At 41.7% G+C, this 27,161-nt stretch overlaps 1 protein-coding gene across 2 annotated transcripts in view; it reads left to right on the top strand.

Moving 5' to 3' along the window:
- Window positions 1–528: 528 nt before the first annotated feature.
- Window positions 529–27,161, top strand: part of IL1RL2 (interleukin 1 receptor like 2) — a 40,305-nt gene continuing 13,672 nt past the window's right edge. Inside the window, exons 1-8 of one of the 2 annotated variants that reach the window (XM_072743021.1) lie at window positions 529–841; window positions 1,361–1,429; window positions 2,280–2,514; window positions 4,891–5,086; window positions 13,327–13,486; window positions 17,445–17,519; window positions 24,674–24,803; window positions 25,570–25,706. In XM_072743021.1, the coding sequence (XP_072599122.1) occupies window positions 1,372–1,429; window positions 2,280–2,514; window positions 4,891–5,086; window positions 13,327–13,486; window positions 17,445–17,519; window positions 24,674–24,803; window positions 25,570–25,706 (991 nt within the window). In that variant the 5' untranslated portion in view covers window positions 529–841; window positions 1,361–1,371. Of the gene's footprint in view, window positions 842–895; window positions 1,075–1,360; window positions 1,430–2,279; window positions 2,515–4,890; window positions 5,087–13,326; window positions 13,487–17,444; window positions 17,520–24,673; window positions 24,804–25,569; window positions 25,707–27,161 lie in introns of those variants that run through there. The other variant, XM_025992387.2, reaches the window with a different exon arrangement.

Genomic DNA, 27,161 nt, shown 5'->3' with positions numbered 1-27,161 from the left:
AATGCTCTCCATTTTAATTTCTAATATAGTAAATATTGACAGATACAAGCCACATAAACAAGCACTTTGGAATCCCCAGTAATGTTTAAGAGCGGAGAAATGTGCAAACAAACCACTGGCCTCGAGCCTTTCACAGAGGGCTCTGCTAGTAATGCAGTCGCTGAACTCCCGTCCTATTTCTGCGGTTGCTTCTGTCTCACCGTCTCTAAAACCACCACCACCACCACCACCACCACCACCACCACCACCACCACCAGATACAGCTTGACTGGGAATGTGCGGAATGGAGATCACATGTTATACATTTTTTCTAAGTCCCAGTATCGCCCTGGGGTCTCTCTGGGGGTGTTTCCTGATGGCCAGGGCAACAGTCCTGGTTGATATCATCGTATTTGGAACTTTCAGACAGGACCAGACTTTGGGCTCCAGGTGTTTCAGGATCACACTGGGACGTCTGCTTTGCAGGAGTGAACAGCACAACTCAGGCAGATGCACGCTGCTGCTTGGAAGTCATTTGGGGCGGCTTCCACTTCGGGGCATTCTGTACAGGGCGCGCAGGGCACGCAGTAACTGCTCAAATGGGGTTTGGAAAGGAAAGAATTCATCTACGGGGACTCTTCGGAACAGATGCATGCGGACATGACTGCCCACGGAAGACCCGAGAGCCGCCAGAAACCCAGGTAACACGCCTCTGAAGCCACTTCTTCGTGTGATGCCACCGTTCCTTCCCACGCTCGCCCTGCCCACGGCGGCAAGGACGCAGCCTGCACGCCTGGGTTCAGGCCTGTGCGCCGGCTTCTGCCTCTGCTCGGGATCCTGCGCGCTCCGGCCCGCCGGGCAGGTAGGCACCTGCTGGGAGCGTGGGCTGAGCCGAGCGGGCGGGGCGCCCACCCTCAGGGGGGCGTGGAGGGGAAGAGGCGGCGGGCAAACAGGTGCGCGACCCCGAGGCCAGGGAGACCTTGGGGAGGGGCCGAGGGGGGGGGGATTCCCTCTCCGGGCGAAGGTGCGCAGCTCGGCCCACCTGCCCGGCCCGCGGCGCTCCGGCTCCCCTCTTCTCCCGCCGGCCTCCGCCAGGTAAGCTGAAGCTGGCTGCTTGCAGGTGAGCGGCGGCGGCGGCGGACCCCGGGCCCGGCCGCCCTCCCGCCCTCCCGGGCCGCTCTGCGCACCCCCCCCGCCCGCGCTGATCCCTCTCCAGGCGGGATTCTGGGGCTCCCGCTTGGTGACGCGTCGGGGGAGTGTGCGGCCCAGGTCGGAGGGCTCCCCACCCAGAGGGGAGGCTCCGGTGGGTTCGCCCCCGGGAGGGGCCTGGTCGCCCGCCCCGCGGTGCCGCCTCCTGTCGCTCCTTCTCTCTCCCTTGTAGCCCGACGGGGGATGCTGGCCCTGCTGCTCTGCGGCGTGTCCCTCGCGCTTCCATCCTTTGTCGGTGCAGGTAGGTTCGGCTGCCCCCGGCCCCGAGGCCGCCCGCGGTCGCCCGCCCCGATGCGGGTTCGGTGCCCGGCGTCGGATGCGGGCCTCAGGCGTCACCGGGGGGTTCCGAGGTGACTTGGCGGGGTGCGGGCGGGGTGCGAGGAGGCAGGCCTGGGCGCTCGGACGGCTAGAACACTGCTCATCTGTGGCCGGAGGTCATTTTACGCCCCAGGGTAAAAACCAAGAAACCATCGCGCAACAGGTTTCTTCGGAGAAGATGCGCAGGGCAGCGCGGTGCTAGGCAATCCCGGAGAAACGAACTTCAAAATGAGCCGATTGTCTGACGCTCCTTTTCGGGACGGGGGACTTAACACCTAATAGTCAAGACAGGGTGAAATAGGGCAGCTCCCCGGGATCGAGTCCCACGTCGGGCTCCCTGCGTGGAGGCTGCTCTCCCTCTGCCTGGCTCTCTGCCTCTCTCTCCCTCTGTGTGTGTCTCTCACGAATACATAAATAAAACCTTAAAAAATAAAAAAAGACAGTGAGAGCAGAGCATAAAGAAACAGGACGAGGGTTGGGAACAGGAGCGTTTACTCTGCCAGGGAAGGATGAAGGGGTTTGGGCTCCTAGGGAGGACGGGCAGGAGAGAAATCATGCCAAGTGGGGAGGATGAGTCAGCGTGTTTTATGAACACATCTGAAGGACTTCCAATTATGCTTTCACATCGGCAGACTATTTCAGGCAATTCCCACACTGAGAAAGCTCCCCAATAAAATTTCAAATTGGCTAGAAAATTAAGGATGCATTTGTTAAGACTAATCATCAATAACACTAGAGTTCTCGTTCCTGATTTTCCCTCTTTCTTCCTCTAGACTCTTGCAAGAATGTTAGTATGCAAAACGAGGCACCTTCCGCAGGCCAGCCTTTTGCTTTTAATTGTACATACCCTCCGCTGACGTCTGGGAAGGTACATGTGACGTGGTACAAGTATCCTAGCAGAATCCCAATATCCAAAAACACACAGTCTAGAATTCACCAGGAGCAAAACTGGATTTTGTTTCTCCCCCTGACACAGGAGGACTCTGGGATCTACCAGTGTGTTATAAAGTAAGTTTCTCATTTAAAATAAAACTCTTCTCTGTTTCATATATGTATATGAATATGTATGTATAATGTATACATATTCATATAATGTATAATGTTTTGATTATATGCATATACAATTCTTTTAGGAGAATTCTTAATAAACATAGACAATTCAAAGAGAAGAATAAAATAGAGTTTTATAATTGTTACCAGACGATTTCTAGTGAACATGTTTTAGAACAGATTTGTAAATCAGTTGTTGGAACAGGAGAAGCATCTTTTCCCATTAAAATGAGGCCACAAGCCAGACTGGCTTGCAAACCTGTTTCTCCCAGTGTTATTGCTGCCTTCCTTCTTGGAATGCCAGAAGTGTGTGTGAGTCGTGCAACTAGATAGGAATAAACCTCCTTTGAGCACCTTTTTTTGTAAGGGTTCTGTGATAGGAATTTAACAGCCAGAAAGCACATGCTCCACCAGTAGTCTGTTCAGCTCAAGCCCGTTTTCTAATTTTTCAAGGGAACCTGGAAATTGTGTGTATGTGTGTGTGTGTGTGTGTGTGTGTGTGTGTAACTTTTCAGTAAGCTTTGTGTGTGTGACTTAAATAAAACACATCTGTGGACAAATTCTGGCTGAGGGCCTCAGTTTTGTTACCCTCCCTCACTGATGTGCTCATCCTTGGCAAATTATTTGATAACTCTGAACCTTGGTTTTCCTATCTGTAAAATGGAAGTATTGCCAGCCTGATAGGGTTGAAGGGACAGTTGGCTGAGATGATGTATGAAATTGGTACTCCAGAAAGGGGATCTTGCTCTCTCCCCGCTGCTTTGTCTCCATGGGGTTTGCCTCTGACTCTCCGTGGTTCACGAGGGGGCATGGTTGCGAACCCCTGTTTCCTGGCTCCTCTGCACAATTCCACTCACCATGTGGATCAGGATGCTGATGTCTTGTGGAGGTCTGCTGTCCTGTTTGACTCTAGATTATGAGAGCTTGAGATGGTATGGCACGCAAATTCATCTGGATGTCTAGGCTGCATTTAAAATACTTAAATCTGGGAGCTGTGAAACCAGGAAAGAAAGCCTTTCATAGAAAGTAGACATAGATGCTGTCTGTCATGGAAGAAACACGGATTCTCACAAATCTTTGACATACAGATCGATGCATACTTAGTAAACTGCATATTTTTACTTTGAATTAATTTCCAATTCACACAAAATTTGCAAGAATAAAGAAGTCCCATCTACCCTTTATCGAGATTCCCTCACTGTTTAACATTTTGCCACATTTACCTTAAAATTCTCTCTCTCTCTCCATCTGTGACTGACCCCTGAGCAACGTGGTTTTGAACCGCACAGGTCCACTTACATACAGTACATTACTATAAATGTATTTTCTCTTCTTTATGGTTTTCTTAACATTTTTCCCCTCCAGCTTACTTTATCATAAGAATACAGTATATAATGCGCATAACGTTGAGAATATGTGTTCATCCATTGTTTATGTAATCAGTAAGGCTTCTGGCCAACAGAGAGCTATTAGTAGTTTGGTTTGGGGGGAATCAAAAGTTCTATGCAGATTTTCACTGGTGTAAGGGATCCAGAGCCCCTAATACTTACATTGTTCAAGGCTCAACTGTATATGTAGATTTACATGCAATATTTTTTTAAACAATTTTTTCCAAAACATGTAAGTTGCATGCATCATGTTCCTTTAGCCTGGAGTAGTTTGGTGGGTACTTGCTATCAACAAGAATGTTCTCTTACATATTTGCAGTAGAGTTATCATATTTGGGAAATTTAACTGTCATACAATATTTTTTGTCAATTCTCCACTCTTATGCTAATTTTGTCAATTGTCTTGATTTTCCTTTATCAATGTTTTTTTCTTTCCTTTCTGGTGGGGGGGGGGGCAATCTGGCCTCATAGATTACATTTGGGTATCAGGTACTTCCATTCTCTTTCCATCTGGAACGGTTCCTTAGTCCATTCTTCATGACATTGACATTTTTAAGGGATATGGGCAATTGTTTTATATTCTATCCCTTGATTTGGGTTTGCCGGATACCTCTTCATGAGTAGGTTGAGATTGAAACTTCTCAGCTGGAAAACCACGTTTGTGTCCTCTTCAGACAACACACTCCAAGGCTCACGGTGTCCATTTGCTCCTCACTGGTGGTGTTTAGCCTGACCACTTGGCTAAGGTGTGGTCCAGCATTTCCGTGACAGAAATATTGTTTTTATTCCTTTTGTAATTAATGATGTGTGAGATGGCATCCCGCCTTGCTTGAGGTAGAACATTCTCACCGTATCTTGATGATGATGTGGCCGTGTTTGAGAATGAATGGCTTCATTTGATTTTGTGGTTGAGTTCATGAGGTTTCCATTTGCCATTTTCTTACAGCAGTACAAACACCTGTCACAGAATACATGTAAACCTAACCGTGTTACGAAAATACTGGTGTGATATTTCTGGAAATGGTCAACTGATTTTATCAGACGAATACAAACAAATATTACATGCCGGAAGGGACGATAGTCTTACGTGTCATCTGAACTTCCCACAGAGTTGTGTTTTGGATTCAATAACGTGGTATAAGGTAAAGAAACAAAATAACTTTCCTCTTGGTATTTTTCTTCTTCCTTAAAACTCACTTGCTTTTTAGTTTTAAGTGGTATCTCTTAAGGCAGAACTGGTAAAGAGATTTGTGTATCTGAGACATATTTGTTAGGTGATCGTGATAATTTTACCCTGCTAATTATTGATTTTAGAATTTGTGGTTATTACAGTTTTATAATATTTTGTTACTTGTATTCAGTACCTCTCCACAATTACAGTTTTCAGACCATCCTCAGTTATTTTTTTTCTGAATAGATTGATTAGTTTGTTTGAATGGGTGCTACATGCCCATGATTTAATAATCAGAAAGTATAAAAAGTCACCCCTGGCAAGTGTCCTTCCTGCTTCTGAGCTTTATTTGCCCTGAACCCATCACACTTCTCCTAACACATGGCCACTGTTAATAGGTGCTTGCATTCTCTGCATTATTTTTGTATAATGCTGTACAAGCAGTGAAACTGTATCCTTGTCCTTCCAGTTTTACACAGAGAACCCTACACCTACCTTTCTGCACCTTGGATTTTCACCTTCAAACACTCTCTTTTCTTGGCTCTACTGGCAGATGATAGTGTCTAAGACATAATCCTAGGCACGGAGGCTCACAGGCTGGTTATTACAGATTGGATTCATTTTCCTGTCACTCTGCTTGTTAGCACTTGCCCATACAACCATCCGGGTGGTGAGGTTCCTCTGTGGAAAGCTTTTTATCTACCGATTCAATTTCATTAATGGAGATAGGCTTATGCCAATTTATTTCTTCCAGAAGGAGTTTTGGTAAGATTCCTTTTTTTGGTAGGAAATCGCTCATTTCATTAAAGATTTCAGATACTCCGGCACACAACTTTTATTATTATTGCTCTTTTCATTTCTGTTTCTGCAGGTAAGATTCTTCTTTTAATCCCTATTACAATATATTTCTCTCTCTTCACTTGATTAGTCTCATAAGAGAGCTGTCAGTTCTATTATTTATTTTCAGAGAATCAAATTTTGGCCTTATGCATCCTATTGTATGCTTCATGTTCATTTACTTTGTTTCCACTTTCCTGTCTCACAGAACCATGGCAATGAGTATCCTTATCCCTGTCTTTTTAAATTTTTTAAGATTTATTTACTTATTTATTTGAGAGAGAGAGAGAGAGAGAACAAGCGCAGGGAGGGGTGGCAGAGGGGGAGAGAAGGAATCCTCAAACAGACTCCATACTGAGCAGGGAGCCCGATGGTGGGCTCAATCCCAGGATCCTGAGATCATGACCTGAGCTGAAATCAAGAGTTGGTCCCTTAGTCAACTGAGCCACCCAGGCACCCTTTATTCCTGTCTTTTAATGCACATCTGCCCATGTAAGAGTTTTTTAGGGTACATATTGCTTAGCCTTCTGACTGTTAGACTGTAGGGTATGTATATGAACGAAGTATTCAATTTTATTGATGCTACCAAGTTACTCGACAATATTTTATATCAGCTTATACTCTTCCTGCAATATTCTGGGCTCCCTAATACCTTATGTAGAACTTTGCGTTATAAGATTTATATTTTTAAAAATCAGTTTGATGGGTACAATTGTTACCTTATTGTTGTTTTAAATTGCTTTTCCTTAAAACATTTCTTAATTTTTCTTAATTAATTTCTTAATTAATTTCTTAATTAATTCCATTAATTATTAGTGAGATTGATCAACTTTTTCATGTTTACTGACCATTTTTGAATCATCCTCTGAACTTCTGACTCTTATCTTCCGCCCTACTTATTTTTTTTCACTTTTCTTACCATTTCATCCCCGACTCACAGGAGATTTTATATATTTGTGTATCCTGGGCACCAATATTTGGAATGCATGAACATTTTCATTGCAGTATAGCATATACATAGAAAATGCATAAAACAAAAATGGCCCAGCTTGACGGTTAATCAGAAGGTGAACATACCTTATGGCTACGCCTTCCAAAGATCAAGGTCAAGAACTAAAATACCACCAGAAGGCTCGCTTCTGCCATCTTCCAAAAACAATGCCTCCCAATCTCCCTGACTTACAATAGCACAGATTAATTTTGCTAGCTTATGAACTTTATTGAAATTGAATCCTGTTGTTTGTAGCATTTTGTGTCTGGCTTGCTTGGCTCAGAAGTAAATTTGTGAAAATCATCATTTGAAGTTAGAATTGGTTTGATCATTTTTTTAGGGCCATGCTTTTAGTGGTTCGACCAAACCACGTGGCCCTTTCACATCCCAGTTGACCACTTGAGAGTTTGGTGAGGATGCTCCTCATTGTGGAGCCCTGGCTCTAGCTTTTGTCCCTGACACACATAGATCTGTCAAAAGCCTTGTCTTATCAGTCTGTCTGCCATCACCTTCAGAATCACTGGGGAGAGTTAGTTCTAAATACCTACTGTTCCATTAATGAAAAGTTCATCTTCATAGACTTTGTAGTTACCACCTGTGCCTTCTCCACTTGCAAGGCTAATAATACCTGGCCCTTAGGTATTAGCTTTAGTTCAGTAAGTTTCTAGTGAATAGGTGGATGGCTTCTGAGTTCTTTCTACCTCCAATATTTTTCACTTTTTACTTGAGCAAAAATTCACTTTACAATTATATTTGTAGGAGTCAATATAACCTTTTTTCCCCAACACTTCCTTGTGTATCAACTATTGGGCCAGTGGAAAAATTACACAGGTATTCCTTTAATGTGTGTCAAGATATATCGTAAACACTCTGCATACTCTCTCTCATTACCCTCCTATTAGCCTTGGCTCTGACCACAATTTAATTATTAACAATAATCCTGTTCAATGTGGCGTCTGGTTGGCTCAGTTGGTGGAATATGACTCTTGGTCTCAGGGTTGTGAGCTCAAGCCACATGTTGGGCATGGAGTCTACTTGAAAAAAGAATTTTTCCTCAAAGTATTCTTGTTCTTTTCAGAGGGTATTGACTGCCAGGCCACAGTTCCCTCAGCCTCAGTTGGCTCTGACTGTGACATTACCCTTTTTCCAAGTCCTGCTTTGGCTTTCTCTGATTATGGTGAGTCTTAGTTCTCTGTGGCTTCTGTAGACTCTTCCTCAAGCATCCTGTCTTCCACCTTGCAGCCTTGCCATCCTTGCCTCCTGGCAATGGACCCTCTTGACAGTAGGACTCTTCTGGAATTTTTTCCTCCTGGCCTGGACCTGTTGTGGTCATAGATCTGAAAGCATTTGACATTTGTAGAGAAGTAAATTTTTAAAAAAGGATTTTATTTATTTATTCATGAGAGACACAGAGAGAGAGGCAGAATCATAGGCAGCAGAAGAAGCAAACTTCATCAGGTTTCTGCAGGGAGCTTGATGAGAAACTCAATCCTGGGATCACGGGATCATGACCTGAACCAAAGGCAGATGCTCAACCAGTGAGCCACCCAGGTGCCCTGAGAGGTAGATTTTTAGAACCAACTTTGTTACTACCTCAGTGTTAAGAGGAATGGATTTTTTTTTTTTTTTTTTTTTGCCTTTTTTAAAAGCACTTGCTTGGACTAATCTACTCACTGAATCAGATTATCCATGGATGAAGTTCAGGCATTTTTATTTTTAAATCTTTTTTTAAAAAAAGATTTTATTTATTTATTCATAGACACACACAGAGAGAGAGAGAGGCAGAGACACAGGCAGAGGGAGAAGCAGGCATCATACAGAGAGCCCGAGGTGGGACTCGATCCAGGGTCTCCAGGATCATGCCCTGGGCTGCAGGCGGCGCCAAACTGCTGCCACCAGTGCTGCCCGGCATTTTTATTTTTAAAATAACTGCTCAGGGGCCCTGGGTAGCTCAGTTGATTGAGCATCAGGTCACGATCTCAGGGTCATAAGATCAGGCCATCTTAGGCTCTCTACTCAGGGAGGACTCTGCTTGAGATTTTCTCCCTCTTCCTTCCTCCCTCCTTCTCACCCTACCTCAAATAAATAAATGAATCTTAAAAAAAAATAAAATAACTGCTCAGCTTGAGAAGACAAGAGGCTAGGAGCCAAGCAATATAAAGAGGAGAGATTCTGAAATTGTCCAACCTATCCAGATTCAGTGACATCAGTTAGGGCTCTGTTTTTGTTACGATCTAGTTGTCAGATGTTGAGTTGCTATTTGGGCTGCAGTGTTTTATTCTGTCAAATGAAAGTATTTAGAGCCTATTATCTGCCTGGATCTGTGCCAGGAAATGCTTCCTGGAGGAGGTGACTGTTGTGCACTTAAAGACTGGATAGTAATGAAGCCAGTGGGGAGCAGAGGGAAGGATGGCAATTAGAAAAAAAAAAAAAAAGCAACAGTTGCAAAGGTATCAGGTGAGAGAGAATGGTGTTTGGGGGCATTGGTTAGAGTTTGGGTTCCATGTCAGAGTGGAGTATGGTGATGTTAGGAAGTAGATCTTATAGGCTAAGGTCCTCAGGTCGTCACTGCTATGAATACATGGGAAGGGTTTACAAATGGTGGCATGTGGATCATTAAGGCTATTTCAGAAATTTAGTGACTACATGGCCTCCATGTAGGAGAGTGTATGATGTAGAAGTGATGGAGTGAGGGGAAAGGAGGGGAGAGTATGTGGAGGGAACTCATTCCTGGTGGACCCTCTTTTCTCCACCAGTTGGAAGGAGATGTTAGGGGGAAATTTAGAAAAAGCAGCGTAGGTAAATATGTGAATGAGAGAGTCAAAAGCAAAGAATTTCTAGGGTGAAGATCATGAACTTGTTGAGATGCCAAGGTGAATGTTGGTGGGATTGTCTCCTGTAGTGCTCATCGGGCTGTAGGCATGGAGGCAGGGGTGATGGAACTGACACAGGTGGGGTTTTGTAGGCTTAATATACTGGAAGAATCAAGGGTGGCCGTATTGAGGAACTGAAAGGGGGGAGCAAAGTAATGGCCACATGATGGGAAAGAAAGGAAGGCTTGAGGGAAAGTGGTAATTCAAACAAAAGACAGGGATTAAGGGGACTGGTTTCAAGGTGACAGAAAAATGAGTCTGATAGAAAGTTCAGGTAGAAAAGTCCATAATGAATATGGTGGCTAGCTGCTCACTATCCATAGTGAGCCTCTTTAAATCAGGGCAGCTATAAATAATAAAACAAAGGAAGAACAAAGCAACTCAAACACTACCTGTGCTTTCCCAGAGTTCCCTACAGCTCAGGCTGTGGATGTGAGTCAGTTTCTCCAGCTGGCTTCCCTGAAGGGCTTGCGTGAGTATGGTAGATCTTCCTTTTTCTGCCCCAGAGCACGCACGTGGGGATTTTCTGTGGCCGTGTCCCAGGGCCCAGAGTCTGGCTCTGTGGGGGTGGAGAGGCAGTGAATATGGCTTCCGATGGGTTTATTGGTGTGGCTCCTCTAGAAGTGGCATGACTTTGCACACTATAGTTGCATAGTGGCGACCCCTGGTCCCTGACTTGCAGTGTGGTGTGTTTCAAGTCTTGATTTCCACCTCACAGTTGTGGTGGAGGCAACAGGTGTCCTGTGAGCTTAGGTCTGCAGTGAAATTCTGGCTTAGATCTCACTCCCTGAATACCTCTGAAAATTTTGTAAGCCCCTAACATGCTGCTTTATCCCTTTCCCACCTGAAACAGCTAGAATGTTTTTTGTTTTCTGCAACTAAATTCAGTCTGAGGGAAATGGCCTTCTAGGTTTGTTTTGGAGAGTTAGTGAAATAACTTATCCATTAGGTGCTTAGTTCAGTGTGGGCACATAGTGATTACTTGATAAATAAATATCAGATATTATTCTTTGGTTAAAATGAGGGCATGGAAGAGATGGAATAATAAGAAATTATCATCAGAATGGTATATTTGTTTTTAGGAATTCAGAGACATAGTGGTTCTGGATAATGACAAAGTCCAGCTTGTAGCTGGGAGAGTTGAAGACCGAGAGGAGTAAAGGTGGTCCTTGAAATTGAGATGTTATAGAGGGAAAGGTTCAGGTATTAAAATATCCATTCTTAGAGGTAGTGAAGTGTTCACATTTGGAATAGTATTTTTTTTTATTCCAAATTACCTCTCAATACAATGATTTCTGCTCCACCACTGTGCTAATTCTGTGTTTGCTGAGATCATTCTCAAAGACAAATATAATCATGTTATTCCCTTGCTGGGAAACCTTCAATGTTCATCCCCTTCTTCATGGTTTTCTGTTATTGAGCTGCTGGTTGCCTAACCAGTTCTGTAGGCACTGCATGTCAGCCAGAATGCTCTGGGGCCACTTTATGTTTCCAATCATTGTACAGATTGGGTTAAAGGTGGTCCTTCTTGGTGCTTGAAAGACAAAATGCATTTAAATGTTTGCTGCTATTATTATTAATATTTTAACTTTAAATCTTATTAATAGGATGTTGCCCACAAATTTTTAAAGAAACATCGAGGCCTTCTGAGAATTTAAATTCTGAAGTGATGCATGGTGGATTACAGTAGAAGCAGTGCTGTGTTACCATGAAGGAAGAGAATGGCTCTTAAGCTATCAAGGCTGCGTTTTAATATGATGAAGTATTTGTACATTTTGAGAGAAAGAAGGAGTTGATTAGAAAGGGACTGATCAATGATAGAAACATAGAAAGGGGGGCTCAGAGATTGCTATTATATGAGCTCTCACTCTAGAGAAGAAGTTTAAGAAGTTTTCATAGTCAAAGGACTCAATGCTTTTTGTTTGTCTCTAAAGAAGGTGGCATCACAGTATTGGAATCAGATGCCTTTACCCATCTGATTCTTACTAGTAATTCCCATTCTATTTGGTAAGCAATTGTCTAATTATAATTGGGTTTCCCAAATAGGGAATAATGTAAAACTCCTAGAATTTCACATTGTAAATAAATGCTCATTCTGGCATGAATGAGTTTCCTCTTCCAAGATGGATCCATTCACACCATTCCAAGGTGAAGAATGGGCTCTGATGCTGAGCTAGCTATAGCTGACTCAGTGACGAGAGAGCTGGACACTTGGACAATTAAATTTTTATTAGTGGTTATAAGTTTGTCTCTATCTTATGATTGTGAGCTTCTAAGGACATAGACCACATCTTATTCCTGCATGACAGGGCCCCTCACAGCCTAGCAAAGAGCAGGAACCTGAATGCTTGAACGAATAAATGGACTTATAACCCAAGAACTCACTGAGTAGAGTGGCACTTTCTGAGGACAGGAGAAAAGTTTTGGGAGAGTTCAGAGTGGGTCTGTGAGATGCAAGAAGTGGCGATTAGCAGAGAATGTGAGTTCTGACAGGACAGATGGATGTTGAGGCCTGCCCTGTGGGTGGTTGCTGAGAATGACAAATGAGAAAGGCATTCCTGAGACTAATCAGGCCTCAAGTTGATTTGGGGTTCTTGTTATTGGGGTGGAAGCACAGGTGATGTAACAAGGTAGATGACATCTGCTCATAAGCCTAGCTGACATACTTTGACTATTATTGTTCAAGCCTTCAAGAAGAATATTCTTGAAGAGTTATTTTGGACCTCTGTAAAGTCCAACCCAATAGGTGAAGAAGGTGTATTTGGGCCTGGAAAGCAGTGAATAGTCAAGTGGGCTTGCAATCTTGGCATAGGGGCTTGGCGCCATGAGATGGTGGTCCACTGAGAGTTATGGGCCTCTGTGGGTGGCGGGCATTCCTGCCTGTTCACACCCTCCTACCGCACCCCTCTGTGGGCCCCATGTAGTCCTCCTCCATGCGGTCTCCCTTCTAGCTCACCTATGCCTCTATCCTCCCAACTTCCATTAGACTTAATATTTACAGCACTCACTGTAGCCTGTAGCATATCCTTTGTCGAATCTGCAGATATCTTTTTATCTATCATCTATCTATCTATCTATCTATCATCTATCATCTATCTATCTATCTATCTATCTATCTATCTATCTATCTAGATACAGATATTGTCTTCAGTTAGATTATAAATTACCCGAGACCTAGGGATCACATATGTTTTTTGCATCTCCCTGCAGTTCATAGGATGGTGCTAACTAGAAATGTAACTGATACACAAAATACTCTTTGAGTTAAAATATACATGTATGGGATCCCTGGGTGGCGCAGCGGTTTGGCGCCTGCCTTTGGCCCGGGGCGCGATCCTGGAGACCCGGGATCGAGTCCCACGTCGGGCTCCCGGTGCATGGAGCCTGCTTCTCCCTCTGCCTGTGTCTCTGCCTCTCTCTCTCTCTCTGTGACTATCATAAATAAATAAAAAAATTAAAAAAAAAATTAAAAAAAAATATATATACATGTATATATACATTTATATTTAGGACTGTAAAGAGATTAAAGAAGGACGGTTTATTCGCTGGGGAATAAAGCTTTCGGTGAGCAATGTTTCAGCAGAGGATGGAGGGAACTATGCATGCCAAGCCCGACTGACACACACAGGGAAACACTACACTGTTTTAAACAGCATCACTGTGCGTATCAGTAAGTATGCTCATATCCATTGCCTTGGCTTCTTCTTGGCTTTGTGTGAGATGGCTGGCTTCTCGGGCAATGGTAATTCTTAATCTTGATTTTCTTGAAGGTTAGTGGGCTCTCAAACTTACCATGTTAGAATCAGAGGGTAGAAAGAAGAGGGCAGAGGGCATGAGCAGTTTAGTCTCCTTATCTGGAAAAACAGAACACTCAACCCTCTTGGTATGAAAATTAAATGACAGCATGTCTGTAAAGTGGGTACTGGGGTGCCTGGCAAAGTGTAGGTGTTCAGGAGGTGGTAGATATTACTGTTCCTCTTATTTTCCTCAGCTGTCACTGGTATGACCACTTTGCTGGGCCATTCCAGCTTTGGCCTCCCCTGCCTGGGGTATGCAGAGCTCCAGGATACCTGATGCTCATGAAGTGTCCGTTCTCAACCCAGAGCAGCCAGTTTGCTCAAACATATGACCTGGATATTTGAAAACAGAATCTTTAGGGTAAAAGAAACCCTAAAGATAATTTAACTTAAGCCGTTATTTTTTTTTTTAATATTTTATTTATTTTTTCGTGAGAGAAACAGAGAAAGGCAGAGACATAGACAGAGGGAGAGGCAGGTTCCCTGCAGGGAGCCTGATACAGGACTTGATCCCAGGACCCTGGGATCACACCCTGAGCTGAACGTAGATGTTCAACCACTGAGCCACCCAGGTGCCCCATTAAGCCATGAATTTTATAGTCTCAGGAGGGGGTGACTTATGAAGATTACAAAGCTGGTCAGTGAAGAAACAGGACAAGGATGGAGGCTTTTGGTGCCCAGATGAGCACTGTTTCTTCTCAACACATTCGGTGAGGAGTTCTTGCTGTGTTGCCTTTTGCTCTTTGTTAGTAGACAGCTGTCTTTTCTGTTTACTCATCTAAATGGAAAGAACTGAAGACTGAGTATTTCTTTAACTGGGATCATCCTGTCTGTCACTAATTTCTGTCAGACTTCATAATACTGGGTGGTACCTAGCAATTTCTTGGTGTGGCTCTCTTGGGGCATGTGTTTAGCATGAGTGGCTTCCTACTTCCCACCTGGAACCCTTTAATTAAGAAAATTAATTTTATTACATTTTATGACTTCTATGCTCTTGAGTTTTGTGTTACCTGTTATCTCTCCAAATATATGCACAAAAAATTTTCTTCTTGACTATCATGCTTAGTTTTACATTGGTAGCTGAAGGAATTCTTTGAAAGACAGAATGAAGACTACATCAAGAGGTCATTGAATTTCAAATAGCCTATATTTCATGTTATTGCTGTAAACACTTATTTATGACCTAGTTCATGCCCCAATTGTTAGAACATGTTAATTAAACCAAACTAAACCAAACCAAACCCAAAACCATTGTTTCTTCTTTTGAGAAGCTCTCAGCTTGGTGGTAGTGGAGCTAAAGATACAAATGAATCATCATTTCACATTATGTAGTAAGGATAGAGTTATAGATAGAGTTGTAGATAGTGTCGGGGGAACAGGAAAAGAATCAGGAATAGCCACAAGAGTGGCAAGGAAATGGTCTTAGAAGGCTTCCAGGAGGAGATGTCTTTTCAGCTGAATTTTGAAGGAGTCAAGTTTATAAAAGTAAAGTGTGAGAGGCAGGGCAGAGAGTATAGTATAAGACAAAGCATAGAAGTGTCTACCAGCATAGTTTGCATTGGATTTAAAGCTAATTTTATTAGAGCATACGTAAGCATGGGGAAAAGAGTGCTGGGACCTGAGGTGTTAAACAGGGTCAGGATTTAGAGGCCCAGTTACACTGAGGCTTTGCTATGAGGCCGCTGAAGAGCCCTTGGATGAAGAGTGACGAGGCTTTGTTTGTGATGGATGAGACCAGTCTTGAGATGGTTGAGCAAGAGTTGAGGAAGGTCCTGAAACCTGTAGTCCACTTTGGCAGCTGCTGCAACAGCCAGTATTGAGAAGAGTGCTGATAATCTGAACTTGAGTGAAAGTAGCAGGGGATTCTTCAGGCAGGAATTTGGTGGCTCTTTACTGGCCACCATCTTGTGTCTAGTAGAGACAGCCTGAGAAGAAGGAAAGCAGCCATGACTGCTGCTCTGATGGAGCTTTGAAGTCTGAGCAGGGAAGGGAGGCAGAGATAAATCAGATAGTCTGCTCATGAGATGTGTAATTACCAAGGAGATTAATGCAATGAAGGAGTGGAAAGTGTGAGATCGAACAGACAAGGACCTATTGAGAAGGCAGAGGGTCAGGGAAATCTTCTTGATAACAGCAACACTGACGGTCAGGACACATTACCTGAGTGATGGAGTGGGTGAGATTTTTCCAGACTGAGGGAACAACCAAAGTAAAGGCCCTGTGACAAAAACAGATTATGGTATATGTGAATAATGAGAAGGAGGCAGGCTGGTTGGAGCAATGCTAGATAATGAGGTTAGAGAAGTATCCAGGGCCAAGAATTGGTAGGAACATGGAATCCAAAGCAGAGAGTATGCAGTTTATTCTAAGAACAATGGTAAGTAGCCAGAGGGGTTGCGAGCAGGAGAGTAGCATGTGACTTGCTGGCCTGAAAGCTCAGCATGGCTGCCTGTACCCAGAATGATCCCTACAGAACAGGAGTGGCAGGTAGGAGACAGGTACAGAAATGCAGGTAAGATATCAGGTAGGCACAGGCTACATGGTGGCACTGAAGATGGAGACATGTGGATGGGTTCAAGGTATCTGAGGAGGTCAACCTCACAGGGGTTAGTGTTGGATTGAATATGGCAGAAGGGATGTGGCAAGGTCAAGGGAGCTAGGCCTTTTGGCATATGCAACAGACTGGATGGTGATATAATTCAATGAAATAATATAACTCTAGAGGGAAACTGAATTTAAGAGTGAGATCATGAGTTTGGTCATGGGTTTATGTTGAGTACTTGGAGGTGCCCACATGGAGATGTCAAGTTGACCATGGCCATGGTCTAGAGAAAGGTCTGGAGATGCAACTTGGCCTAGATGGTAATGGAAGAGGTGGATATGAACAAGACTACCAAGGAAGGACTAGAAAGTGGAAAATAGAAGGTTTAGCCATGAAGAAGGAGGCACTCATGGAGACATGTTAGGAGATGAACTTTGTCTGACTTACTGATTGATGATTTGAAGAGGTGAGAGAAGAACTGTTGCCTAGAGTGACTTCCAGATTTTAGTTGTGTGTGATCTGGTGCAAAGTGATACATTAACTGGCTGGTGATGACCTCTGTTTGGGACACACTGAATTTGAATAGTTTGTAGGACATGCAAGTAGTATTGTCATTATAAAGGACACAGGGTTTTTCATTTTTCTAGCCTTCCCTTTGATAATGTCTCTGTGTCCCATCCCAAGTAGAGAGGAAGAATGTGGGGTGAGGTGGTTGATTGTTAGATGTTGGTGGGCAAATGGGGAAAGGAAGTAGTAGAAAAACAAAGGGCTGGAAAGTCAACAAGAGGGGAGATAGCTCTACAGTGGAGTGGAGGAATGAAGGATCTGAAGAAGAACAGAAGAGGACAGGATATAAAGAATATGGAGAAGCAAGGGATGGAGGATGGAGCAGTGAGGAGCAAAGATAAAACATTAGGGTCATTCTCTCTCTCTGTCTAGGACCTAGACCAGAGCTTGGCCTAGGACCACTGCTTACAAACTATAGTTAGATTATTAGGTAGTGAGATTTTATTACACAATCTTAGCAGTTTATGTATAGAACCGAGAAGTGAACTCTCCCAGTAGCCCAGCTTTTAGGGTTTTTCCTTAGCAATTTAATTATTTCTGGTTTGAAAATATGCATTTATGAGATGGTCATTCATCACACCATAGGTTTTGTTCTTTACTTGACTAATGTTTATTGAAGGCCTGCTCAGTGTCATGTTTTTCTTTACACCATTGTGGTATAAATAGTTGGGAATGTGTCATACATGATTCTAATGCAATTTCACGTGGATATGATTTCTTAGCAGAAACAAATGGATATGCAGGAAGAATTCCTAAAATCATTTATCCAAAAAACAATTCAATTGAAGTACAACTTGGTAAGTAAAATTATTGGAGTCATTGAAATCACTAAGGGCAGATTAATATACATGTTTAATATAAAACCAGTTGAATTTCATTGAATGTACTGAAACTTGATAAAACATTTTTAAAATTCATGTAAAAAAGGTTGGAAAAATTTAGCAAGAAAATAATTGCATAGAAGAAATAAAGAGACTTTTTCTAGTAAATATTAAAGTGTATTTAATTATAAAACAACAATATATAAATACTGGTATTTGCATACAAATAGAAAGATTAAGACAACATAATGGAAAACAATAAGTAGATCCTAGAATATACAAAAATCTCATAAAGGAGATTTGTGGTTTAAAAATGTGTAGAGAACAGTATAGTTTATGTGTGATATTAGTATAACTTGTTAAATGTGAAGAATATGAGGCATAAAAATGCATTTTTGATGAATTAAAGAACTATGTATAAAAATAAGCCCACAAAAGTACCGTTAAAAACTAAGATAAATCTATAGCTAACTTCTGAGTGGTGTTCTTTCTACACATAAAATTAATAGAAGGAATCACAGAAGATTAAAAATTAGACTAACATAAAAACTGTAAATGTCTGTATATAGGAAAAATGGTAAAGTTAAAATGTGAATGAAAAACTACAAGAGCATATTTGGAACAGAGATAGCAAAAAACAGGTAATATCATTTCTGTACAAAAATACCAACAAATCAAGGAATAGGAATAAGCCAAATGAGATAAATGAATAATTCACAGGACCAAAAAAAAAGACTGACAAAATATGAGAATATAGCCATCTGCAATAAAAGAAACATGCAGTAAAACAATGGTATCTGTGAAATTGGTAAGGATTAAAAAATGTATAATACCAAATATTACCAAGGATAATATAGAGGGTATTCTAATACATTACTGGCCATGAATATGAGCAATCCCTTTAAACCATTTGTGTTTAAAGCTTTCCAAAGATTTTCTGTCTCACACAGAGTAAAATTCAAAATCCTTGCATTCCCAATATGGCCCTCCATGGCTGACTTCCCCTTGCCAGTGCTCACATTGGTAAGCTCACACTTGGTTGCCCTGGCATACCTGCTGTTCCTTGACCATCTCAAGCACAGTTCCACCTCAGAGACTTTGCACTTGCTGTTCCCTCTACTTGAAATGCTCTTCCTCACACAGCTCCATGGTCTCTTCCTTCACTTCCATCAGATCGTTGATGAATGGCATCTCACTTGACCACCACATTAAAATAGCACACATCTGGGGCGCCTGGGGTGCTCAGTCGGTTAAGAGTCTGTCTTCGGCTCAGTTCATGATCTCGGGGTCCTGATATTGAGCCTCACATTGAGCCCCATGCTGAGCTGAGTGAGGAGCCTATTTCTCCTTCTGTGCCTCCCCCTGCTCATGCTCTCATTCTTGTTCTCTCTCAAATAAATAGATAAAATCCTTTAAAAAAATAGCACACATCACTCACCATTATGCTCTATCCCCTGACCTTTCTCTATTTTTTGTAGAGTACTTTTCACTACTTCACCTATTTTGTTTTGGTATCTCTAATTCTATTTAAATCAGTGTTCCTTAGGAGCTGGCTTTTTCTCTGGTTTGTTCCTTCCTATATCACCAGTGCTCAGAAAAATTTCTAGAACATAGCCGATGCTCAAGAAATAGTTGTGAGATAGATAAATAAATGAATGGACTGGTATAAACTATGTAGAAGGAAATGCCAGTATGTATTCAGAACCTTCACAAATATGTATAACTTTTGTGATGTAAATTCTAGGTGGTAAATTCTAGATGGTAAGCCATATACAACAGAAACAGATCCCAAGGGCCCCAGGTATAGATAGATAGATAGATGATAGATGACAGATAGATAGATGATAGATAAATAGATAGATAGATAGATAGATAGATAGATAGATAGATAGATAATTAATTGTGCTTATTATGTTCAAGGAAGGAAAAGAGATGATTGGGGCACCTGGGTGGCTCAGTGGTTGAGCATCTACCTTTGGCTCAGATCATGATCCTCGGGTCCTGGGATTGAGTCCCTCGTCAGGCTACCCACAGAAAGCCTGCTTCTGCCTCTGCCTATGTCCCTGCCTCTCTCTGTATGTCTCTCATGAGTAAATAAATAAAATCTTAAAAAAAGAGGAAAAGATATGATTGCAATTTTCAAAAGACAACTGTAAACTTTAAAAACAAGAGAATATTAAGTTTTAAAAGGAACAGGTAACTAAAACCAAAACTCAGTGAAAGCTTTAGTAGCATATGAGACATCTGAAAAAGAATTACTGAGTGAGAATATAGGTCAAGAGAAAATGGCTTAAGCACAGAGAGACAAGAGACCAGAAGTTAGAGAGAGAGGTTACACAGAGCTAACATGAATATAATTGTGATCCCAGAAGAAAGAGAGAGAAAATGGGAGGAGAGGCAATATTATTTAGGTGATAATCTCAGAATGTTCCAAAATGTAGACATGTTCATGTAAAGGCCCCGGAAGCTAAGGAGACTCAACAGGACAAATAAGACCAGAGCTACACCTTGAAATACCATAGTGAAACTGCAAACAAAAACAAAGGAAAAATATCTTAAGAGTTGGGGGAAAAAAGAGGGGAAAAAGCCCTTTGTGCACAACAATACGCCCACTGTTGGAATTTTTCATGAAGTAATGGAGGTTGTCAGCTGAAAAAAAAAAATACTGCTAATTTTATAGTGGGTGAACATACGACAAACTAAAAGTGGCAAAATTTGCCAACCACAGTCTTACACTAAAGGAGCTACTCCAGTGTTCTTTAAGCAAGAGGAAATGATTCCAGATTGTGAATCAGCTGCGTAGGAAGGAAGGAAGGAGCAAATGTTGGCGTAAATATGAAAAAATCCAAATGAATCTTGGATGCATAAAGCAATAATGATGATGACTGTTTATGGAATTTAAAATATATATGAAATTGGAATTCACAACCACATTTGCCTGTATGCTGGAAGAAAGTTAATTGCTATTGCATCCAAAGATTTTAGATTCTCTTAGAGAAAAGAATATAAATATCAATAATATCAGACTTTGATAAGTTCAAGGATCTATGTTTTAATATTTACAGTAACCCTAAAATAGTAATAATTTGAAAAATACAGCGTTATATGGAACAATGAAAAATAATCAAGAGGAAGATAAGAAGGAATCAAAAGACAGCAGGAAAAAAAAGACTGATACAGGACAGATGCTACAAATAAAAAAATATTTAAGATAGTTGATTTAAATGTACATTTGTAACCGATTACATGATGGACCAAATGCTCTGAATGAAGATTGTCATACTGGATTTGAAAGAAGAAATCATAACTCTGGGCTGTTTATAGATGCTGGAAGAGAAAAGATTAGAAAATGATATATGGAATAAACACTAACCAAAATAACTTTGGCATAATTATGCTAATATCAAAGTAGATCTGAAGGTAGAATGCATTATTAGAGGTAAAGAGAGATGCTTCATAATGATTAGAAGTCAATTGTGAACCTGTAGACACATAATTACTTGGCCTTAAAAGTGTGTGTGTGTGTTTCGTGTGTGTATGTACACATGCAGAGAGAGAGTTAGGTAGGATTACAGGGAGAAATTAAGTCCACACCAATAATGGAATAATAATAATGGCAATTTGTAAGATAGCTGGTAGAACAAAGCAAACAAGACACCCTATCATGACAAACAAAATGTGCCCAACAAATGGCCATATTCTAGAGCCCTGAGGCCAATGACTATAGATTACACATTTTTTCTAAGTACAATGAAATGTTTAATAAGGAGCGTCTAGGTGGCTCAGTCAGTTAAGCATCTGCCTTCAGCTCAGGTCATGATCCCAGGGTCTTGGGATGGAGCCTCGAGCTTGTGCTCTCTCTCTCTCTCTCTCTCTCTCTCTCTCTCTCTCAAATAAATAAAATTTTTAAAAAGAAAAAAGAAAAAGAAAGGAGAAATGTTTAATAAAATTGACCATGTATTGGCTGTAAAGATTGATTTGTAAAAATCCAACAGATTGAAATCATGTAAACTATATATTCTCAGACATAAGACACTGACGTTGGAAATATGTAATAAAAAGACAATTAGAATAACTGTATAGGTTGGAGAGCAATCATATAAAAACCCCTCTAGCCCATGGATAAAAATAGAAATCAGAAAATAATTTGAGAATGAATACTCATGAAAGGATTACACTAAGGTTGGTGGGATACAAAGATTTGCTCAGAGCATGATTGATAGTCTCAATTAGAAAAGTAAGTTAGTTGAAATATCCATGAGCTGCACGCTCACCCCTGAAGACAGAAAAGGAGAAGCACATAAATCCAACAGAAATGGAAGAAACAAAGTGAGGAGTAATAGCAGAAAATAGTGAGATAAGAAATGAACATGCAATTGAGTGATGAACAGAGAAAGATGTTGGTTTTTTGAAAAGTGGAATGTATTTGCCAACCCCCTGAATGATTAAGAAAGGGAGGAAGGCACAATCTGAAGGAAAAAGAGGCCATCACCATCGATCATATACAGTTGAGAAAGATCATAAAAGAATGTTCTGGAAAACCTAGTGCCAAACAATTTGAAAATCTAAAAAGAAGTGGGCTATTTTCCCTAAAAACCAGCACATAGGATCTGGCACAGGAACATACAGATTCCAGAATAGGCATATGACTGTAAATGTAAAATCTTGTCACAAACAATTCTAGATCCACTTGGCTTTCCTGGTGAATTCTGCAAAGCGTTTAATAAAGAAATTTGACATATTTAAACAAATTGTTTCACAGCATAGAAAAAGAAGAAACAGTCGTCGTTAACTCATTTTATTAGGTCAGGAAAATCTTGACACTCAAACCAACAAAAATGTTGTTACAAAGGAAGTGTCCGGCCAATCTCATTCATCAACATAGATGAAAAAATTTAAGCACATTATTAGCATATTTATTTGACAGCAAACCCAAAGGGTGATACATTGCAGTTAAGTTGGGCTTACCTGAAGCAATGCCAAATTGCTTCACATTAGGTAAGCCATCCTTTTATTTTACATTAATAAACTAATGGAGAAAAAATAATACACTTGTAGATACCAAAAAGTCATTTCAAACACCTGAACAAGGAATTTATTATTAAAAAAAAAAGAACTTTTAAAACTAAGAATGTAAGAGAATGTCTTTCATCAGATTTTTAAAAATTTATCTTTAGAAGCCTATAGAAGAAACAACAAACTCAAGACTGAACTATTAAACATATTTCCTTTGTTTTGAAGGAGAGCCAAAATCTCAACAGATTTTATTTTTTGCTGAATTTGATAAGTCGATTATAATGTTGGTATGGAAAGGTAAAGACTGAATAACAGTCAAGACATTTTTAATGACAAAGAACTAGCTGAGGGTGTCTGTACCACCAGCTTTCAAGATTTATTAAAAGGCTACCATAGTTTAGACAGTGTAGTTTTGACACAAGGATAGACATTGGTTAGAATTGAAGGCCCAGAAATAGATCCACCATATAACGCACTTGATTTTGGCAAAGCTAATGCTGCTCCAGGCAAGGTGTGATCTTTTCAATAAATGGAACTTGACAATGGGAGGGAATACAAAATAAAAGAAAAATTGACTCCCTTCTCACACTACTTAAAAAAATTATTTCAAGTGAGTTATAGATCTAAATATGGAAGTCCAAACAATGCATTTCTAGAAAAAAAACAACAACTTCATGCTGTGACAGTTTACAACAGAGGGTATCAACATGGCCAGGGAAAGTATAAAAAAAGTGCTCGACCAGGTACAATCTAGGGAAATGCAGATTCAATTCACTTTGTGATGTCTCCACACACACATCGAGATGACAAAAATAGACTGACCACACTACACACTGTTGAGTGTGTAAAGTATCCAGCACTCACCCATACTGCTGGTGGAAGTGTAAATTGGTACAACTGCCTTGGAAAGCAATTTGGTATCTCTTTTAAAGTTGAAGGTACGTGTGTCATCTATGATCTACCAATTTTACCAGTAGATAGGTGTGTGGACCCGTCATGTACACGGGTGTGTAAACGTGACAGGTGTTCACTAGAGCCTCAGGAGGCACGCAGGAGGGAGCTCCTAGCAATCGTACTCGTTGAGGCAAACACTACAGCGATGCAGATGTGTGCCTAGCGGCAGCCAAATAAATACTAATATATTCTCTTCTCTGACTGGAGCACATGTACGTGCAGCGGCACGGGTGAGTGAGCATCGCAAACAAAATGTGAGGCAATGGAAGCTACAGTTCAAGTATGTGTGGGGTAAGCGATAAAGTATAAAGTAGGCAAGGGACTGGTGAGAGGCTTCCAGAGTTCTGGCAATATACTATTTTCTTGGGCTGAAGGTGGTGTGGATGTGTCTTTTACATTTATCTTCTATACTTTTTTAGTAGATATGTGTCATAGTTTACGATTTAAAAAAAAAACACCTTAATTCCACCTCGGATAAAGAATCATGAAGTATACTGTGTAGAAATACAGTATTTTTTAAATGTAGAGTAAATAGATGGAATATATTGGGCTCATGGAGCAAAATAAAATAGAAAATAAATAAATATAAAAATATAAAATTATTAAATATAATTTGTGAATGTGTGTGATGGAGTCAGGATAGGAGTCACAACTGGTGAAGTTGAAATTTCACTGGATTTAGAAATAGAAAACCAGGGTTCATGTCTCATTTCCCTCTCAAATGTGTGACCTTGGGCAAGTTACCAATCTGTCTGAACTTCAGTGTTCTCATCTGTAACATGGACACTGCTGCACCTCCTCTTTCCTGATTATAGGACTATTTTGAAGATTAAAAGACTGAAGGAGATGATGTGTGTGAAATACTTTGTAAAGTTCTTTGCTAAGTTTCCTAAGACTGGTAGGAGTATTTGTGTTCCTGATATTGTAGAGGTCATCGGCCAGAAGCTGGTGATATTTGCCAGCATGTGGATATCTCTTCACAGATACACACCCTGGAAGGTCATTTGTCCCTTATGATCTGTGTCCAGGGAAAGAATAAAATAGAGGAGCACTGACCTCCAGGGGGAATTTTTAATAATCAAAAGATATTCAGAATAGTATTTAATCAATTGCTTTTTTTGTAGGCTTTTCATATAACATTTATGAATTCGTTCTTATAGGCTCCGCCCTTACTGTGGACTGCAACATCACAGACACAAGGGATAACACAAATCTCCGATGCTGGAGAGTCAATAACACCTTAGTGGATGATTACTACAATGAATCCAAACGGATCAGAGAAGGATCTGAGTAGGTGTTGGGTTTTTCAGGCTTCCCTAAAAGCTGGCAAGAATTCCTTCACTTATATTACATTGGTGCTAGTCCTGCTTTTTTAAGATGCTTCTCACTGACCCCTCCTCACTCCTTTTGGCTTTTTCTCTCTAAGATCTCCTCAGGGCTATGCGGGGCCGAGTGCCTGGTTCAGAGAAGTGTGAGATGCTCATGTTCTCAATCCTTCCTACATCCTAGTTAGACAGAGAAGGCAAAGCGTCAAGCATGGGCTTCACACACCAAAATCCATTACTCACAGCTACTCCGCAAAACCGGCCTCACTCCTGTTTGGTTTTATCATGAGCCATAGATCTTCAAGACTTCAGTAGTGAAGCAGGCAGCAGCCCGGGGGCTTTGCGGGGAGACAGGATTTCATCATTGGCTACTGGCATGGTAGAAAGCCAATCTGTGGTGGCACGAATTGGGTGGCGTAAAGCAAGACCAGTGAGGCCAGAGGGTGGAAGAATTTGTGCTGAGTCCCGCAAGGTAGTGAGGATGAGTGGAGAGGAGCAGGAGAAAGCTCTGGAGGGCTGAGGATGCCGTCTGTCACAGTCCAGAAGAAAATGCAGATCTGGAATGGCACAATCCATGCACCTCGCTGAGCTAATGTGTGAAGCCTTCTCAGGGTAACAGGATGGCCCCAAGTGTTCCCTGGAGAGAGAATTTTATTCTCAAGACTGAAGATGATACACTGTGTTGGGTAACTGTGACTCACATATAATTGATTGGCTTCTCTCTTTTACAGATCCCACATTCCTTTTCAGAAACATATTTTTTACACAGTGAACATAACCTTCTTGGAAGTGAAAATGGAAGATTATGGCCATCCTTTCATCTGTCATGCTGGAGTGTCAGCAGCATACTTTATCTTAAAACTCCCAGGTAGTGGTTTGGTGGGGTACATGCCATTCAGAGGGTTCAAAATGATGACAAGGAGACATTGGGGGTGAGGCAGGAGGGTGATATACAGGCATGAGTTTCTTGTTTGGAATTTTATGGTTTTAAGCTCATTTGCAGAGGCAGGAGGTGAGGGGGCATGCTCCGGAAGGCAATGAATGACCAACTCAAGAATTTCCAGCCATCACCCCTGTCTACTTACCAGGGGCTTTATGAGTCTCATAAACATTGCATGACACGGTCTTCTTATCGTGACCATTGCAGTCCCAAGATCCCTGAAGTCTCTATGTTACAGGTTCCCAGACCCACATCCTCCCCAAGGGATAGATGGCATTGTGGTTCCAAGAACTGGAGAAGGACAAAGAGAAGTGGAGGATGGGAGGGAAGGGCAGATCCAACTAACAGTGAGAAGCTAGAGGTTCGAACAGGTGGTCAGGATGAGATTGGACACCCGCACGCAGAGCAGAGCAGAGCAGATCTGCGGAGTCGTGCTGGGACTTAATCAACAGATTGCTATTTCTGTTGACCCAGAACATGTTTTAGTTATTATGCTTTATCATGCCATTCATTTAAAGATGTGCAGTAGTGCACAAGGATATCTTTGACCTCAAACCATTTGCCACATGATGTGACTTAGGACAGGTTGTGACAAGCTCTTTAGGGGGTTTTGTGTTTTTTTTTTTTTTAAGTGAATGTGCTCTGGGGGGCTTCAAAGAAAAGAGAATTTCCCCTTCTCTCCACCCCCACCCCCACCACACCCCCATTCATAGACACCTTCTAGTGGAGACTAGAGCATTGGGAAGGGGCTGATGAAGGAAGTGGTGTGTGCAGTGGGTTCTAAGAATGGAGAGACTTTCTCTTCCTCTGTTCTTCTTCCTCTTTTCAAGTTCTGAGAGAACTTCTTAGAGCTTCCTTCCATGGCCTGACTGGTTTGGGCTGTGGCAAGGGAGAAAGCTGTGTTGTTCCTCCATGGGACCCGTAGGAGCCTGTTTGCTGGGACTTGACATTCCAGAGGAACCGGTTCTGCTTCTTGGTCATCTCCCACCCATTGCTTTTGCCATAATCACTCCACAAAGTGTTTGCAAAGCAGAGCAGAGGAGACACCCTTTCTGAGGCTGTGCCTTGCAGACAGGCGTCTGGCCTGGACTTTGAGACCTTATTGGCACAAAGAGAATGAGGGGGGACCCTGGCTGGTGGCTGGTCTGATGGAGAAGACAGAGTTGCCTTTCAGGGGAGGCAGCTGATGGCTCTTTATTTATGACGGGCGTCCTGCTGTTCAATTCTGAATGCCCGTGAGAGCAGTTATGACAGTGGAATAATCAGGATTGTGCCACAGAGCCACCGGGGAGGGCCTTCCAATAAGCATGTTCAGGTTTTACCCCTAGAGTGTCCAGTGTTGGCTAATTGAGACCTGGCCGTGGGTGTTTGGTGAGCAGTCCT

The sequence above is a fragment of the Vulpes vulpes genome, chromosome 16 (genome assembly GCF_048418805.1).
Source record: "Vulpes vulpes isolate BD-2025 chromosome 16, VulVul3, whole genome shotgun sequence".
In the NCBI taxonomy this organism is placed as follows: Eukaryota; Metazoa; Chordata; class Mammalia; order Carnivora; family Canidae; genus Vulpes; species Vulpes vulpes.
The sequence above is the reverse complement of the archived record's forward strand: the minus strand, read 5'-3'. Positions and strand labels throughout refer to the sequence as shown.